Here is a 19953-nt window from a genome sequence, read left to right as displayed (position 1 = left end):
AGTGGAAGGGAGGGGGGTGAAAAATAAATTGAAGTTTATGAGCTTGGAGTGGACATTTGTGCTAAAATCATGCGTATGTAGAATAAGCTGCTATAAGCTGCTAGGCTAACTGCTATCCAGCTCAGAGTGCTGCGAGCATTGAGTATCAGTAACTTCGCTCACTTACTTAGTAAATAATCATGATGTAAAAAGTACTCTTACTAACAATAACATTCTGCTGTAACTAACTCCAAATAAAAATAAAATGAAACCAGCACCGCTACACACTGCCTCGCACCCGCGCATCCGCCACTAAAACGCTGTGTAAAAACTGAAATTATACTAACCAATATCTTTAATTTCTCTTCCCATCATTTTGTATGTTTGTATGTACCCGTATGTGTTTGTTACCCATGCATCCTTACACCTACACTTTTCCGCGCGCGCACTTTCTAAAACATCACAAAATTGCGTGCGCAGGACGAATTGGCAACATCCACTCCACCACCACTGGCTCCCCAATATCTCACACGCGATCAACACAACAATTCGCCTAATACTAAATATTTCAATTCGACCGATTTATATACCCTAAATACTGCACGCCGTGACTCGAAGGTATCTTCGAACTCTTCGACAACCAAGAACGACTACTACTACGACAAAGAGAATGAGTTGTACTCGTATCATCGTAAACGTAAAGATCGTGACTTGAAATTGGCACCACCGCGCGAAGAACGCTTCGACGACTCGCCAACGCAGGCGCCATCGCTTTACCAACAATTCCATGTGCTGCAGCAGCAGCAGCAACAACAGAGTCACACCGCCAGCGCCAAGGCGGCAAGCACTTTTACTACGACACGTCTCAGCCCGATACCTAGCGTAATTAAATAACCTATTTTTTCAATGTTTTTGGTTAAATGTTTGTTGTTTTTGGTTTTTTTTCGATACAACTGCAGAATTGTTACGTTGCCAATAATTTATAATTTTTTTTATTTATTTACTTTTGCTAACAATTCTGCTTTTGCGTTGCACTTCTCACAGATACGCTCGAGTGAAGTACGCACCCACAGTCCATTGACAATTAAAACTTCGATTCCATATGAATCGAATCCGCGCAATTTAAGCAACAGTCCACGACACACCTCGATTTCGCCGGTGCAACGATATTCGCCTAGCAACGCCTACATTTCAACAGCCACACATCGAATCGGCAGCCCAGTCACAACTCTGAATAAGGTGAGCTAAATTATAATATTTCACAATGTCTTTTAAATAAATTTTGGAAATATTTGCTGGTTAATGCGAGTCCATTTGTTTTAACAAGATTATTGGGGCTTACGCCACGAATGATTTTTAGGTTAATGGAAAAAGCAACAAAGTCAAAGCGGTAGAAGACGCTATACAGTTTAGTAGGTGGAAATTAAGTTTGGTATAAAATACTGAATGTACATAAATATGGGCTCTTTCTTATAGGATCCTAGATTCAAGAACAAATTCGATTGGTTTTAACTGTTTGCTTATTACAAGAGTCATATACTCCGTCAGTTAAGGTATTGAACTTCTACTGAATCCTCGCTCTATTGACCCATATGGGAGTCTACAAGACAAAAATTAGGGAAATAATATTGAAAAGTTATAAATTAGTTAGACGTAATGGCCCCCACGAATTTTGTTCGGGTGCTCGGGTTCCCGGGGTTTGCCCAACGGAAGCGCTGAGAAGGAAGCGCATTAGTTTTCAACCAAAGCGACGTTATAGGAAACAAGGACTATCTGGCTCTGGTTCGACTAAATGAGAATCGCCCTCTAGTTCTGCCGAAGAAAGCGTTACTCCGCACTTCCTAGCGAGGATTGCGCGCACCCACTTAGCGGAGGTTATGACTTTTCTCAAGACTTATGAGATGAGGAGATGTTGGAGAGTGACCGCTTGAGAGAAAACACAACGGAAATCTTAAAAAGACTATTTTTATAGTATAAAGCCGTCTGGGAATTTTTCGACATCTTCAACACCTCGGTAGACAATACGATAGTTCCACGACGATACTCCGAACTGCTTATGGGGAATTGCACGACACTACTTAGCGGAGGTTATGACTTTTTTCGGGGCCTCGAAGACGAGTAGGAGGTGGTGAATGCCCGCTTGAGCGGTAATGCGACTGAAAATCTTAATTAGACTATTTTTATAGTATACAGTCATGTAGGAATTTCTGGAAATCTTCAACGCTTCCTTAAGAAAATACGGTGGTTCCAACACAGTTGTATTGGAGGCAGCAAGATTTTTATATTTTAAGAGTTCACTCATGTGACATCATAATGGGCTGGACTTCCCAAAGGAGAAATGCAAACTTAATTAGGTTATACTAATCAGGCAATTCTCAACCACAATACATAATTTTTAACTAGCTTACCAAAGAGCGCGGTATTGGTGTCCGCATTTTCCAAAAGCTACATATTATTATCGGATTACAAGAAACATGTCCGGAATACATCGCTCTTCGTGAGTTCCTCAAATATTAAGTAGCGTTCCGCAAACTATCAAGGTCTGAAGCCAATGTGAGTTTTCTGCTTTTAGAGGATTTCATTGGCAGGGCTAAGCTTCAGCCTCAGGTTCTCCCAAGTATCAGCAATACTTGTCAACTTCTTGTACAGAAATTTCTAAGAGAGTTTATCATCACACTTTATCATTCTGTATCCGCGCACCACTTCCGTGGTATTAATACTAGAGCGGTAAGTATCCGGGTCTGTCACGACCTTGTCGATAAGGCCACTTAAGACTACCGGACCTCAAAATCCTCTGCAGTGCTACCTGTATATTATACCTCGCCGATGCGCTCGTGGATTAGTCTTCAGAAAACTTCTTATTTGTGGAAGCTCTTGCGGTCACTTATCCCCCGCCAACTGAAAGGGCGTTCGTTACGTGCACGGTCCCCTACCAGCTACAGAGTACGCCTGCTTTTAGTGTTTTTGCCGAAATGCTTTTGAAGTAGAAAGATAGTGTTAGCTGTACATCTCACAGTACTGACTCCGTCGCCAGATTCCATAGCCTCCCAACTAGATAAAACGAGCTGCTCATTCGCAGAGAGTACGGAGTGCTTGTCCATGTTTTTCATATCCTGTAGAAGTAAGCGTTTGGCGTATTGTTTTTTGTTGTTTGAGGCATTGTCTAAGTTATGATTTTCATCAAAGGCTTTGGTCGCCCACTCAGTCACAGACCAAGAAAAAACTTTAGGAGAAGCAGCACTGGGCTGTACCGAAGCTAAGACGTTCCTGTACAACCACCTAGCGAGTGAGAAGGGGATTAGTTAGCCGAAAATTCCTAGCCACGACTTCGGAGCAGCGAGCCTTTCTGCAGGTTCATCTGATCTTAGCTGGTTATCATTCAGTTGACGCACAAAATAAACAGAATAAAAGTTCAGGGGAGGAAATTTTTTTCACGACGTGGACGTTGTAGTCCTAATCAAAACCGACTTCTGAGTTTTTATAGCCACAGTTTGTAAATACTGATTCGCAATCCTTTTAAATTAAATGAATTGGCTTTTATTCCACGTCTGGACGCCATAAGTTTTGTATCACTTTTTTATTTTTTTATTCTCACTTACAGAACGGTCTTAACCGCTCCGACTATGAAACTTCTCGCACTGTTGAAAAATCGTCCACATACAAATCGACCTCTAACTACGTTTCCGATTCGAATGTACGTGCCAGCCCCTCGCTCTACACAACTGCCGAGCGCTTGCGTCGCACTGCCTCACCCGAACCGCGCATCGATCATTCGTCGAATGTGCGTGTGTCATCGGTTAAACCGACAACGGCACGACGCGATAGCTGGGATGTTATCAATAAAACCAAGCATATGCTTTCACATAATTCGCTCGAATCTTTGGCAAATATGACGGAAAAGCAATTAAATACGGACCTCTCGTATAATCGACCCGATATCGATCACGAAACACATCGCAATACACAATACAACAAATTCGCATTACAAGAACAGAAATATCACTCAGATCGACGTGGATCACGTGATTCTGTCGATGATGTGGAACGTTACAAGTGAGTTTAGCAAATGAAATTGGTAATGGAGTAACTCTTTAATAATAATAATTCGAATTTTTCACTTTCACAGACCCAGTGCCATTACAGTGAAATCACACTCGAACAACACTTATACCGACAAATCAGGTGGCTATACAAAAACTGTTAAGGAATCTAGTGAACACGTTGTTACGGAGCGCACTTCTGGTGGTACGGGCGCTGGAAATGGTCAATATGGTTATAGTTCATTATCGCGATTTCGACCCATAGACAACAATGCAACCGGAGCGCGTGCTATACGTGTACAAGATATACCAAACGGTGCCATTGGACGTCCCGTAGAATTTGAGATTGATGGCTCAAAGGCGGGTTCGGGAAATTTGGAAATACTCGTCAATGGTGGGCGTGTCACATCGTCGGTGCGTTCGCTGGGCGGTCAACGCTTTGTAGCTAGCTTTACACCACACGAGCCGGGCATACATACTGTGCAGATAACTTTCAATGGAGAAACAGTGCCGGGTGAGTGAATGATACTCGTATTACTTATACTGATATTATAAATGTGTAAGTTTGTGAGTAAACGGCTAAACGAATTTCAATAAAGTTTGGCGCACAGATATTCTATAAGCTGGATTAATATATAGGATATTCTTAAGGGAGCTGCAACCTTTTTCAGGACTTAAATCAATCAATAAGTTAAATAAAATATTATAAAAATGTGAGTGTCAAACTGAAAATTTTGTTTCGAAAATATTTTTGAGAGTGTTGCAATCGGTTAAATATATAAATCGATTAATTAATAAGTTAACTAAAATATCACAACAATGCGGTTGCCAAACGAAATCAACTCAAAAATTATTTGTTTAAGAATATATTTTTTAAAAAGGTTGCCACCTTTTGAGAAGCTAAAATTAGGTTAATTAAAAATTTGAATAAAATGTTTTAATATAGGTATCAAACGAGAGATATTCAAAACAATTCAAGTAAAAAGTTAAATAAAACATTTCTTTCAATTTCAATTGAATTGACAAGTAAAATCAAATTCTATTAATTTTATAAATGTGAAAGTGTGTGAGTGAATTTGAGAGTATATTTGCTGGCTATTATTTGCATTATATATGCCATACAGATGACCAGAGTAACATATAGCTAATTTTTTGAAGAGGGATACACCCCGCTTAAAATTTTAATTCTACTTTAAGTTTTAAGTTCAAAGAAATTTTACAATATGGATGTCTTTAAATAAAAAAATCAAATTCAGTTAAAGTGAACACTTGCAATATGGAATATCTTTCGCCTTTAAAGCAAATATGTTTCGCTTTTTCCATATTTCAATCTATTTACTTTACTTATTTATTGATGTTGTTTTTTTTTTTTATTGTTAATCGGGTGGCGCTAATGCAGAATTGCTAACCTCCTATGTATTTACAAAAAATTCACCACTAATAAAGGCTACAATTTACCATCGCTTTATGTTTGGCTTAGTCGAGACCAACACCTTCGGCTGAAGCTTTCTTTACTACGACTCTCAAACTGTAAAACGAATACAGTTAAATACAATTTTGAAGCTACGTGTAAATAATTGGAGCTGCCTTTAAGCTTTTAAATTGTTAACAATTGTATGTATGTATATATACTCTGTTCCATAACTATATCACCATCCATTATATTTTTGTCATACCCTGATTTCTTGTACCTGTGAGGGTAAATTTGTACGCAGTGTCGATTGCTTGTCGCATCGCAATTTTCTCTTTCGTATCACATTACAGAGAAGCCCCACCTGGTATTCCGTGGCCACAGCCAGTCATGAAATCGAAGCTACTGTGGGAAGCTTAGTGTGTGTTTGCGTTTTTTTTTTATTTGGTTACGACTCGGACTATACCCAATCTCCTATGTACGCTGGGCCTGTGGCACCCCCGCGGGACTATTAATTCCGACATTTCTTCACAACGAAGGCACTGGACGTTATTCTGTATCATACCTCAACGTGCGGTTTTCGCGCCACGCTGTTCGTTCATCGTGCCTTAGACGCTTCACTACGTCAGTGATGATATCTGCGCATTCGTTCCATATGTCTTCTTTAGACAACATCGCCTTAAGCAGGCTTTTGGCCAGCATTCGAGCTGGTTGCGTTCGTCTTCGAATCTATGGCAGTCCATAAGGATGTGCTCCGCACTTTCGTATTTACCATCGCAATAAAGAAAACAAGGATGGTCAGTATGTGTGTACTTTTGTAAGTACTGTCAGAAGCAGCCATGTCCGGTTAGGAACTGCATGAGATAGAAATTAGTTTATCCGTGCTTTCTCTCGATCCATTCGCTTACCGTTGGAATCAGCTTCTTCGTCCAACACCCTTTCGTGGTCGCGTCCATCCTTTGTTGCTTAGATTCTTCTGCGCCCTATTCCGCTATGTCTAATGGTGGTCTTCCGGCCAGCCAATTTGCAAATTCGTCTGATACTGTCACGAAGATGGTGCACTTATATATGCGGGTACGGATGCAGCAGCTGCGCAACTGACACCCGCAAGCAGCATCCTTTTTTTATGTCTCGGGCCTCCTATGCTTGGCATGAGGTTTGCCATCTCTTCCCTCTAGTGCTTTTCGTGCGATATAGCAGACAGCAGCTAGCGAGTCAACTATTGAACGCCTTTTTCGGAACCCATACTGTTTGAGAGTCCCCGGTCTCCTTCCACGATGAGCCGCGCGCATATAATTTATTCCAATAGTTTGCCTGCAGTAGCCAGCATGTCCAAATGTCTGCGCGATTACGGCCCCTCGAGGGGCGTCTTACCTTTCGTTAGTAAAACCAGTTGTTGCCGCTTCCATTTCCCCCGAAAGATACCTTGCTGTATGCATCTTGTGTATAACTGGCTAAAGAGTTAAGGTTTTTCCTAACTATATGTTGGAGAATGCCATTCGGGATTCCATCCATGTCTGGCGATTTTTTTGCCTTCATCTTAGCTACGGCGGCAAGCACTTCGGTGGTGCTGTCTATTTGATGTGCTTGTGGGTCGGTAGCATCACCAATTCTCAGCGTAATGCCGCCATGACGACAAATGACCGTTTTTGCTGGAAATTTAAGATTTCGATCGAAGCGAAATGTAGTTTCAAGAAAACTAGGCCATTTTTGCACGATAACTTTGCAGGACGCGTTATTTCGGAAGATATTTTATTATTTTTATATTTATTCCTTTATTTACTCTATATGTACATACACATCTATGTATATAAAATAAAGTTACTTAAAGGTTGACATCGATAGCCTATGTTGCCGGGATCCGATCGTGGAAACACACATTCGTTCGTCTCAGAGAGGAGAAAGTTTACATCTAAGTGAGTTAAATTAATTAGTACAATATACATATCAATTTCAAAGGCTTTATTTCTAAATACACGTTGTTGAGAATTGCCACCACCTATTTAAAAAACCAATTCAACTTTAATTAAGGGAATTAGGTTACTGAATTATGTATAAGAATATTGATGTCAGACGAAAGCGGCTCAAGAAAGTTGTAGTTCAAAAATATTTTGAAGAGGGTTGCCACCTGTTTAAAAAGTTATATTCAAATATTTGATGAGGTAAATCAAATACAACAATATGGCCAACAAAGCCTTCATTTTTGCACTATATGAAGGAGGATTGCCACCCGTATAAAAAGTAAAATTAAACTTGAATTAAGGCTGGGTTGCCTCCTTCTAAAAAAACAAAATTCCAAATTATTTAATAAGTTAAATGAATTATTTCTTCATTTTATAAAATCCAATTCCACTTGAATTAAAGGAGTTAAGTGAAATGTGTATAACAATATCGGTGTCAGACGATAGAAGCTTAAGAAGGTTTTAGCTTGAAAGTATTTTTAAGAGGGTTAAAAAAGACAAAATGTGATCTCCTATATTTCTGGCTGAGTGTAAGCAGGTTGAGTTTTATTGAAATAAAGTACAGAAACTTCATACATTCAGCGAAGCGAGTGAAAGCAAACTAGTGAAGTAATAATTAAATTGAAATTCAAATTTAACTGCATTTTCACAAAGAAAAAAATTGATACCCCTGTATTTTCACCTAAATACACAAAAATTTTTGGACGCCGACTTTATTTTATTTTATTTTATTTTATCTTACTTTTCACTTTGAATACGAAAAGACATTACTCAGCTTCTTCTCGCAATCCACACTCTCCCAGAGCTATAAAATGATGAGCGCAAGAAATTACAAAGATCTCCAAGTGAAACCCTCACCTGTAGCTACACACGTGTCTCACATAATAGCAGTTCATTCAACACACAGACACTCATGCACACCCTCACTAACACATATGCAAATATCACCATTTGAGAAACTCAGGTGTAAGCTATCTTAGCTGGAATGAATGAACATTTATCATTTTTTATTTTTGTTTTGCAAAACTTGTACACTAGCATATTAACCTTAGTTGAGCGCGTAGTCGTCACTACCTGTTTGCTGCCTCAGAGCCAGACTTTGCAGAGAGCAAGAGATCACTTTTATGTATGATCGGCGGTCGCACACTAGACACACTGAGCAAAGACAATGGCTTAAATGCTCCAACTCGACAGCCGGTGACAGTCTTAGCTCGCGTTTGAAACGAAACTGACACGTCTGCGGAGAAAATTCGAAAAATCGCTAGTGCACACTAATTAAAAGAAAAAAAGGAAAATAAAACAAAGTAAAAAAAAAACACACACCCAAACTACACAAACAACATTCAAAGGCATTGAAGTCATTGAAAAGTGAATTACTCTGTGAATGAGAATAATAAATTAATTGCAATTAAAAGAAATTTCGCTTTGTGAATCATTTCATAAAATAAATTCGTTTGTTTCGCAAGTGTAGAAAGTGAAATTTTCGGCATTTTCTTACACATAAGAATGAGTGAAATTCTGTCAAGCAATATTTAGAAAGGTGCAAAATTGTTACCGGAAAAAAATTTAATTCAATAAATGCTGGCTATTCAGAAGATCTTAAAAAAAAAATTTAATGTCTGCATTACTCAACAATGAGCCATTAACCGAAATACCAATCAACGAATACCTACAGCCAAATAGTTAAATATTTAAAAACGAAATATGTAAAAAGAAATACCAATGCGACGCGACACAAGAAGACAAAACTTGTCAATTTCAATGGCCAAATATGCAAATGTTGCCATTGCTGTTGCTGTTGCTGTTGCCATTGCCGTTGCTGCCGACGTTTGCTAATGCTAGATGCGCTGTGTCTAGCTGGCGGTCTGCCCAGCGCTACGGGCTATTCGGCTGCTCGGTTGGGGTTTGCCTGGCTCGTTGCCACAGCCACCGCTGCGCTGCGCTTTGGCGCTGCTGAAAAACCAGTTTAATGAACTTTTTCGTTTCGTGTCTTGGAGCGCCAAGACGTTAATTTGTTGTTATGCGTTTTATTTTTTGCATTTTTTGTTTTTTTTTTTGTGTTTTGTTACTTCTAACGCTATTGTTGTCGCTGAATTGATCTCCATTACGAGAGTTTAAACATTTGTTTGTTGGATTATAGAAACAATATTTTATTAACTTCACAAGCCAAACAGTTATTTAATAATTTACTCCGATTCGGTAATTTGATTTACATAAAGATTATAATATTTACTTCGTGTCATAAAAGCTTGTAATTAGGTTAAGCCATGCATTGCTAGAAATGACTAAATTCTAAGAAAACTATGGTCTACCTAGATCAGTGTATGTATTTACGTGAAAAAGATCACATATCACATTATAGAAGACCTAGTTTTTCTGAGGCTGCCTTTGATGCTCTGCTATCGTCACTTTGTAGTTTTATCCGAGATGAGGGCCTTAAGGCTTAAGAGAAATAGTTGTTCGTATAATACACACGGAGGGTAGAGAACTAGACATACATACATCTTTTCAATTCCTTGAACAGACTGGCGTTATTACCTTTGATGAGGGGATACTACGGTATTGAGTGCCCTAAAGCTTAAAGCTGATTTAATCTCAATACTGGCATCAGCTAATTTATGTTAAAATCTTTACAGAAGGCTCTGAAACTGACACTGGATGACGATCTAGAATCTATAGTATATCGGACTTAACGCGGATATTCAGCAGTACTGCAAGTTGAGGTATTTTCAATCCTCTTATTAGAGTCTAGACCATCAACTATGTCGTGCAAAATAGGTGAAGAAGCACAATTTTACAACTGCTATTACATTGAAGCGACACTTAAGGTATTGGCCAACCCTGTAACTTGTTTTAAACTAGTTGCTAGTTAACACGGTAACGGATGTTACTCTGCATACCAGGTCACATGGAAGTACTTGGGTAATGAGACCATTTGGCTAGAAAGTTATAGCACTTCCACTGATCGAAGCCATTGTCGGAAACTGCGTAAAAATTTGGATTTAAGAACAACTGCGTTTCGACACTCCAGACAACTCACTCTTACTCCCCGAGGGGAACTTGATATCTCTGCCTGGATACATCGTCTGCACACCGATGGCTCCAAAATGGAACGACGAGTTGGGGCAGATCAATTCATGTGCCCGATTTTGCAAAATGTTATCCTGGCAGAAGTATTCGCGAAACTAATCAAGGAGTGTAGGAATCTTTTAAACTTAGTAAGTAGTCATCTCGATCTATACTTAGTTTGGATTCCTGATCATCACAACATTCCCGGAAACAAAGCTGCAGACGAGTTAGTCAGAGAGCGTTCTACATTGGTTTCGATCAAGGATCGGATCTCACACGCAATTGCAACTTTGTATATGCAAAGAGATCTTTCTCCTCTATATTCAGAAATCGGAACAAAGGTCTCGCACTCATGTGGCCCGTGCACAATCCTAAGAGGGATTGTAGGTATTCTTACTGGGCATTGTCCGGTTGGGACCCACGCTAGAAGGCTAAGCATCGCCTAAAACGCCTTCTGTAGAAGCTGCGGAGACGAAAAAGGGCAGGAAAGAGTACCGCACCTTCTTTGCAAATGTCCAGCTCTAATGAAAATCTCTATACTAGGAGAATAAGAGAACTATCTATTCTAAGAGTACACCACATGCTCAACTTTATCAACCACGCCGGTTGGTTCTAACATATTCATTCGATATGTATGGTATCAAAATGGCACTTAGCTTCTAGTTAGGTGTAAAACTCTTTCCCCACCGTTCTAACTTAACCTTACCTAACTCCCCGCTGGAGCAGTGACAAGTTCCCGCTCTGCGCTTCAATTTATTTATTTAGCATCACGCCAAGTGCAACAGGAATTATTGGCCAGTAGGCCAGCATGCCTTCCCATAAAGCAGTAGATGGTTATGATATCGTTCAACTGCCTAGAGGACGTTCGAAGGTTTCCAAAATTTTTTTGGGTCGTCCGTTAAGCGGGTTATCATAGTGGTTAATTGTTTATATAAATGCAAACGCTCTACTTCAGATAATACTTTTTGAAACCACTCTGCATATAGTCAATTTCGCCTACTTCAGAATTGCTGGCCCGGAGAAAAACATTTCCGATCGCAACCTGCCTACCTTCTGATTTTTTGCGTATCGGTTTGGTTAGAAATCAGTGAATTCATACAACGTGCAGTTTTTTTAGTTTTTCTCTCTGCCGTCAAGATTTTTTAAAAGGATTTTGAAATTTAAAATTTGTGGCTAATTCAAAAAATTATTTTAAAAATTCAGTGCAATGTATGTAGTATAACAATACGGATAACAAATAAAAGGAAACATTCTTTAAAATTGGAAAATATTAAATTTGTTGGTAACAAGGGCGAATAGGTGTTGAATAGGTGAATGAAATCATATACGGTGGACGACCGATGACATTTGTTGAAATTGGAGTTCACACTCCGTCACAAAAGTCGTACGATGAGAAGGTGAATTTTTGTCATGCAGAATGGAATAACAGGCCTATTCTGGGTTGGTTACAAAAATTTTGTTACCAGCAAATAAAGTTCCTCGTAATTTTTAAACACTTTTCGCATTCTGCGCAATAAGTAGTAAAACTTATCCCTCGAATTCTTTCCATTTCTAAAGTTTGAGTTTGTCAAAAGAAAACACGTTAAAAACATCAATCTGACAACGTTAGTCTGTTACGCCGTATTTTTGTTCGCTAGTTCCGAATTTGAAGTCAGAAGTATCAAATTAGCTTGAACTTTTGCGATAAACTTAAAAAAAAAAATGAAATAATGGCAATATTTCGTCTTTTTGCTTTGCCGAGACTATACAAAAATTTAGCCAGTTCGACACTTCAGATTGGAATCAGCGGGAAAAAAACGTCAGCATAGACTGGCGTAGTGTCTCGGCCAAGAAATTTGTTTTTGTTTGCCTGTGTACTTAATTTAAGGCGTGGTTATAGCACTTGCTTCTTTGAAAAAATTTCTTCAAAGCTATCCCTTCATTGACGCCAACTCACATACATAGCATCGTGAGAATGTAAATGTTTAGTAAATTGTGAGAAAAATTCAAACGAAATTTTTTTCTCATATTAGTTTAGTCTGGCAAATATAAAACACACCCTTTTAAATGACTTTCATAAAAAGTAGTAATTTTTTATAATTATTTCAAAGTCGTGCTGCATAGGTATACATATTTTTCGGAGGGATTTTACTTACTCTCTTCACAAACGTCACAATATACCGTCTTACGTATAAGAACTCATTCAGACTAAAAATTTTATTTTTACTTAATTTGGTTTTATTCTAGAAAATCGTTTCTACTATAGCAAATTTTCGTTCCCATCAGTGTGTCTTTGAACCCCCTAACGTTGCGGCACCTGTTACGCACCTGTTCGCTTTTTTTTATTTCTCATGTTCTTATCTACGCTTGACTAATTTTCTCAGACTTTCTTTGTACTAATGCAACAATCACTTCTCAGCGTTGCTGTTAGGTATTCTTGCTTGTGTGTTTGTAGTTACGTGTACCTTCAACCGCACTCATTGATTGTCTTGTCACCTTTGTCTGCTGCATTTCCACCGACAAATTTTAACTTTTACTTCACACATCTTCTTCTTAGATTTCTCATGAGATTCTAAAGTGTTGATACTCGTGTATTCGAAAGCGTTTACACACTCAAACTTGTTAGATACCATTGCTTTTATCACTTTTGTAATGTATCTGTTGAGATACGACTGGGAAAAAATATCGTGAAACTTTGGCAACATAATTCAGCGATAAAAGCGCATTTTTTCTAAACTTTTTTTTTGTGTAAAAGTTCTATAAAAATAAGTACATATGTATGCATGTATAGTCACATGTTCACAGGTGAATTTACTTTGATCTTTGTTTGTGTGCGTGTAAATTCGTTTCGACCAAAAAGTTCGACGCATAACAGCGGAAGCGTATAAATTGTGGCAATAAATCTATGAGAAGAAATAATTCTATTGCTGCTACATAGTCGCTTAAGTTTCGTTTGCTTTTCTCGTGCACGCACACATATTTAAGGGTGCTCCATACGGTGGGTTCTTTTTGAAAATTAAAAAAAAAAAATACAGAAATGTCTTTTTTTTTGCATATTTTAGGTTTATTCGAAAGAGCAAACCGCGGTCCATTTCGAGCTGTATTAAGGCCCAAACTGAGAAGCGGTAACGGAGCGGAGGTTCTGTACCTTCAATGGCTGAGCCATTTGGACCTTAAAGAAAGTTCAAAGTTCGTGTGAAATGTTGAGTTGTTGAGATCGAGGACTAAGTCCATACTCTCGGCTACGGTATGTCGAGACGGCCGCATTCTCGTCAGTGCGCATCGTACACTACGACGGAGACCGTGAGTGTTGTTCGCTAGCATGCCAAAATTTCTTTTCAATAAACGCACTGCTTGGGCTACACAACATTGGCTTTGGAAATAAATTTTGCATTATTTACCAACGTTGTCCAAACGTAAAGCTGACTTTCCGTCAAGACTTCTAGCGGGCAAGAGCTGTCACTGTCAAAATAACATATGATTCAAACAAACAAACAAAAAAACACCCTGTATTTATTGTTGTTCTACCTGTTGCATGCATTGCATTCATTTTATATCCATGCATGTGTGTAGTAAATGCTTTGTTTTATTTCCATTGTAATTGCATTAAGTAAATTCGTTTTACCTTTTGCCACTTCCACCGGTTCCTTGCACTTCCTTATGTTGTTTATGTTCGTACAAAGATTGTTTGTTGTTCCCCGTGTTGCACGCCTGAGTGCGATATACTATGAACATCTATGCATACCTGCGTACATACATACATATCTACATATCTAAGATGCATGTGAATAAGACAATGCAATCGCAGCCAGGAAGTGGGAATTGCCCATATTTAACATGCTTTTCTGCCGCATACTTGGCTGCATGCACGCATATACATACATACATACATTTACACACATAACTTGGCTGCAAAATTCTTTGGAATTTCAATGCTGCCTTCCTTGCTTTCTTGCATTTTACGAGCCGCATTTGTAACTGTGGTAATATTTTATGACTATTTTATTGTTTATTGAATTCATTGAGGTAAATAAAATGTTTTTATTTTTAAATTTGTCTGCGATGCTCTTAAAAATAGTAACATTCATGCATAAATCCTGTTTTCCCGGTTCATTGTGCACCGCACAACCAACGGTTTTCATAAGTGAAGCCTAGAAAAAACTAATAAATTTTTTAGCTGCTTCGAACTACGGCCTTTGAAGGCAAAAGTCATTAGATTCTAGATGGTTGCAGGAAGATGTGTTACTTGCTCCCTTTAGAAGAACTCCAGCTTGGTTCTTTCATTTAATTCCGAAATTCGTTTTCTAACACTAAGGGTCGTTTTCACAGTGGATAGTTAATTCACAATAAGTACTGAATATTTCGGTATAGTTAACTACCGAATTTGGGAGAGCGCATCTCACCGTAAAAAGTACGAGGATAAACACTCTAATTATTACATATTTTATTAGTCACTACTAGGGTATTTTACTATTCGGCCTTTTCCAAAACCGGGTTTCGAGTTATTTCAAAAATTTCAATTTAGAAAACGCGATGAAATAAATAAAAAACCGGATCAACTGGTTTTATTTTACATAACTTTCACACAGTGAAAATGCTTATGTTGGTATGAAGTCATAAATAAAATGTGCAGTAAAACTATTTATGGAAAGGTATCTTTTATTAAGAAAAGAGCAAAACAAAATAAGTTCAAAATTTTTTTATATCAAATGCAACACAAATAAAAAGCAGTCAAAAATTATCATTTGGTCTTATTTTAACATAAAATTATTGAGTTTTTTTTTTACTTTTTTTCGGATTTAAGTAGTTCCGCCGCACCGCAGCCGTTATTGGGAGGTCAAAACATAACTGTTTTTTATTCGAAAAATCAAGATTTAAAAACACGCCAATAGATTTCCTAAAAAACCGGTTTGGAAAAACCGAGTCAATCACCATTCACTACCAAAACAAGTCTTACAAAAAAGCGCCCTTGCCAACTTTCATGATGACAGAAAGAACTTTTGCTCGAGAAATTCGAGGTTCGAACCTTCGTCCAGCGGAAGATTTTTTTAACCAATTTTTCTTCTTTTTTTAATTTAAGTTTCATTTTATTATTTTAGAAAGATCTTTTTTTAATTTCATTCAAATCTGAAAAGCTAAAATTTTTTCTTCGCTTTTTAATAAATTATTTTTTTTAATTTAGTCTTCTTAAAATTTTTAGATTTTATTGGTTTAAAAAGAAAATTTTTTTATTTATTTTAATTTCATTTAATTTGTAGAAACTTATCATATTTTCGTACTTTTCTTTTTTAATTTGATTGATAGATTTCATTGTTTCAGAAATATTTTATTATTTAATTTAATCCCTAGAACTAACATTTTTTCTTCTTTTTTCTTAAATAAATTTTTATTTTATTTTTTAATAAAATTTTCTCCTAATTTTAAGACTTAATCAATTTTATATTTATAGTTTTTTGTTGAATCATTGAATTTTTAAAAAGCTTATTGCTAACAGACAAACAGAATAACGGTAGGACATTTCAATTAGTCTTTCAGGAAAGTTGCCAGAATTGACATTTGTCTTACGAAGAACTTTGTGATAAGTTGAAAGATAGTTTCCGCATTGCTTTGTTAATAAGATTTAAGGTTGCCACTCAAGGCGAAATTTACTTACACTGCAGAGTGATATAGTTTTCATCTACACTATGAGTCGAGTAGAATGAAAATCGATGCTTATTCGACAGTTTTGCCTATTACATGTTCGGTTTGTTTGAAATGGTTTTCTTTTGGCACGACAGTCAAAGGCAAATAATTGAATGCATCATATATGTTAAAAAATATGTACTTTTGTCTTGACAAATTTCAACTACTCGCTAACTTTAAAATTGGATTTAAATCACGTGAAGAAAGGAATAACCCAACAACTTTATAATGAATGCTAGTCACAAACATTTCACTTCAACCATTTTAGTTATTTGCCTTTCCAGTCGTGTCTAAGGCATTTCAACATCAAAATACAAATGCAAGGCATCAAAACACAGTCAGCCAATATTGCATTTCTATATCAAATTATACTATTTGTCTATTTCCAAGCTCAGTTTAGACAGCCTGCATCACGCCCTTTTCATGCACTCCTGCCCCTCCCGCGGAATTTTATTTTGCTCTTGCCGACTTTGCATCTCTGTGTCTGTATTTAGGGGAGAGACCCGCGGATAACTCAGACATTCCTTAGCCGTTGACTAGGCGCCTCAACACTGAGCCTCACGTAATTTACTTGGCATACATCAAAGTGTGTACATTAGGAATGTTAATCCCGGGATGCCGGCCTTTTTTAGGCCCGAGAACGCCGGGATTTTCGAGATTTGTAATTTCCACCGATGACAATAATAGAAACTCCTTTTCTTGACCAGTATTGGCTCAATTTATTTTTTTATTTAATAGTTAATATTTTTTTTAATGTCTAGCTTATTATACATATAACACCGTGCGATAGTAAATTTTACACACAAAAATCAATATATTCGCGAAACCATGGGTCAAATATAGTAAAATTGCGTTTTTAGTGTGTCTCTCTGACGTCAGTAGTTCAAAAATGATTTTGAAAAGGAAATTCTGTAGAATTTAATCAGATTCAATTTTTTTGTTCATAGGGACTGGTAAATATTGATATGTCCTTTTAAAATTTTAAAAATTTTAAATTTCGTAATATTTGTTTTTGAAAGAATTATAAGTTAAGGACTTATATAAATTATAAGTTAAGGACTTATAAATATCCTCGAAATTCGTCCTTCTTATTTTTTTAGCTTAAAAAGTTACCTATTCGTCCTTGTAAATCCAAAAAATTTTTTTATTTTTTTAATTAAAAAAAAAATTCTTCTTGCATTTGGTACCCATAATTTTATTCTACATTGCGTTGAATGTTTAAAATAATTTTTGGAATCAATCATTTCTTTGAAATTACAAAGGCCTTTAAACTAAATCTTGACGTCAGGGAGAAAAAATAAACGCCACTTTAAATAAAAAAAATTGGTTTCAAACCCATTTATTTATTTTTTTATTTTATGGTAGGAGAGATAGGAGCAATTTTTTCGATTAACGTTATTGAAAAGTAATGAATATCTAAATCCCGGGATTGTGATAATGACATCCCGAAATTCCGGTATCGTAAAAAGCAAAAAAAATTTACATCCCTAGCGTACCTACATATGTATGTATGTATGCTTGTGCAGTGCAGGTGTATGTACTCGTATTTATTCCGTATGTGAGTTTCACTGCTTGAAAATAACAGAAAAAGCAAACAAATGACTTGTAAATATTGGCACACATTTTCACATTCCAGCCAACCTTTTTTATGCAAACTTTGGCATTCCCTACGCAGCCGCTTGATTGGCGAAACACGAAAGCGAGCTTTGACTGAATACGAAATACAAGTTTATGCTGCACTAAAAAAAAAAAAAATCCAATAAAAATTTAAAAAAAAAAAACATTGAAGCTATATTGTGATGACTGCTTTATCGCACAGAGATTGGTGAGTTGTGGAAAAAAATCTAAAGTGCGTCGTTTACGTGTAGATAGTATGTCTTGTCCCACAATTTGTGTACCTGTTATTGTATAGCTGTTTGGTATTTTATCGTCCACAAGCCGGTTTTCAGTAACACTCAACGTGCCCCAGCTAAAAAGAGTGTAAAAAAAATCGCAGAAACAACGAAAAATGCAGGCGCACGTGCAAATACCCATTCAGAGGGCAAAGCTAGCAAACGTGCGCAGGTAATCACAGTAAAACGGCAACAGCGGAAACTCGGCGTAATACATACTTGAAACTGATGCTCACATCTTTATAAATAAATATAAAAATTAAACGAGCAGAAAGGAAGTGAAAAAGTGCAAATTCAAAACGAAAATCGTTGTTTTAAAGTGAAGTGAACTTTTGACCCATAAATTAAATGAAATAAAATTAAAAAAAACGTGAAAAATAATAATAAAAAAACAAAATATACAATATTTAGAGGGGGCGTTCTACATTTCCATCGACGCACCTGCGTAAAAATTTTATTGCATGGACTAAACTTTCTACGTCGCTACTTATTTACTGCCAGTCTAGTTCACTAGTCAGCATTTTCTCTGAGATGTTGTCAGCGCTAATTCGACCTGCTACTTTCTGAAGACTAAGTCTCTCACACTGTCATCGCGAGCACTCAAAGAAGTTTTCGGACCTAGAGTCGACATTTAGGATCCCACTTTATAGCAGTGCACATCCTCTATCAAATCTATTCCCCTTAGTATAATTATTTTCTGAACGTAACGGGTGGTTTATGTAATAGTGCACTTCGCCAAACTTCCTTTTTTGCTTGATTTGTTTTCCGATCAGTGCGACAGACCCAGATACTATAAGGTAGGCAGAATCGACTCGAAGAGTGAGTATTAGCCATTGGTCTACTTAATAAATATACTGTCTTTCTCAGCGTGCCCAATTTGTATGGAGAATTTGGTCTTAGGTTCAAGCTTCTCGCCCATTCATAATGAGCTGGTTTAGTCTTCTTCGGAGATCTTCTATGTTTTGCATGGTTATGGCGACGGCTATATCATCAGAGCATCCCACGAGTTAAAACAAGTACCATCTGGCATCTTCATGTCTATAATGCCGTCATTATTTGCATTCGAAAAGATCTGAACGATATTATTGCAAGAAGAACCACCCGTTTAAAGTTCTCGCACGGTCTTTTCAGCTACGCTGCTTATGACAGAATATCTTCAATGGTGATTTGCTCACCCTACAGTCACGGTGAAGGTCTTCCAGCATTATCAGATGCTGTTGCGAGATGAGGTCTAAGGTGCCTTTCTCGGTGCTTGTCTACAGTGATTAACATACATAAAGGTCGGGTAATGGAAGATTTAATGCGATCGCCATTATCGTTACCCATTAATATGGGTTACTGATTTTTTCCATGTATTAGGAAATCTTTAGTACTTTGACGAGTATACCATCTATAGTCTATATAAACCTGGCGGTTCATTGCGTTTGAATTTCTTGTAGCCGTTGGAGTGAGTACTTCCGTCCTTAAGACGGGACTTCTTCCACTGTGGGTTCGGTACTGCTGCTTCAGGCAGATGGATGTATGCATTAGAAAGTGTTTTTTTTTACTAAGTTGCCCATTTCATTTGGGGTTAGATCTCTGCTTGGTGCCACGACTCCTAACTGCTAACTACGATAGCTGTTTTCCGATTCCATTTCGCTGTTGTGTAAGCTTCTCGTGCGGCTTGTATATATTTAATGTATTCCCTGTATTTTCATTCTCACAGGATTTTCGCAAGCTTGTGTGGATTTTCCTTAAGCCTCTCACCCTTGAATCTTGCGAGTGCTTATATTTTCTAAAGAAGTTGTGACCAATTTCAGCTAATACCATTTCTTCAATAATCTACAGCAGCGGTGGTGTTCCATTTTCGGGTACCATATCTTTTGTACCTAGATCACGCGTTGTTTTGGGTTCTGTGCAAAATGATATAAATATGCATACATATATACTGGTGATCTCCG

At 37.3% G+C, this 19953-nt stretch overlaps 1 protein-coding gene across 8 annotated transcripts in view; it reads left to right on the top strand.

The window, feature by feature from the left end:
• Positions 1–19953, top strand: part of jbug (filamin-type immunoglobulin domains fbug) — a 126284-nt gene that overhangs the window by 62230 nt on the left and 44101 nt on the right. For 6 of the 8 annotated variants that reach the window (XM_017626359.1, XM_017625679.1, XM_017624290.1 and 3 more), the window contains 4 exons: positions 460–861; positions 1024–1218; positions 3581–4032; positions 4106–4533. In XM_017626359.1, the coding sequence (XP_017481848.1) occupies positions 460–861; positions 1024–1218; positions 3581–4032; positions 4106–4533 (1477 nt within the window). Of the gene's footprint in view, positions 1–459; positions 862–1023; positions 1219–3580; positions 4033–4105; positions 4534–8548; positions 8696–19953 lie in introns of those variants that run through there. The other 2 variants (XM_017627730.1, XM_017628406.1) reach the window with 2 other exon arrangements.

This window comes from Rhagoletis zephyria, unplaced genomic scaffold (genome assembly GCF_001687245.7).
Source record: "Rhagoletis zephyria isolate East Lansing unplaced genomic scaffold, Rhagoletis_zephyria_1.1 Rzeph_scaffold_00001, whole genome shotgun sequence".
Taxonomy (NCBI): Eukaryota; Metazoa; Arthropoda; class Insecta; order Diptera; family Tephritidae; genus Rhagoletis; species Rhagoletis zephyria.
This window is presented reverse-complemented; position numbering and strand designations above follow the sequence as displayed.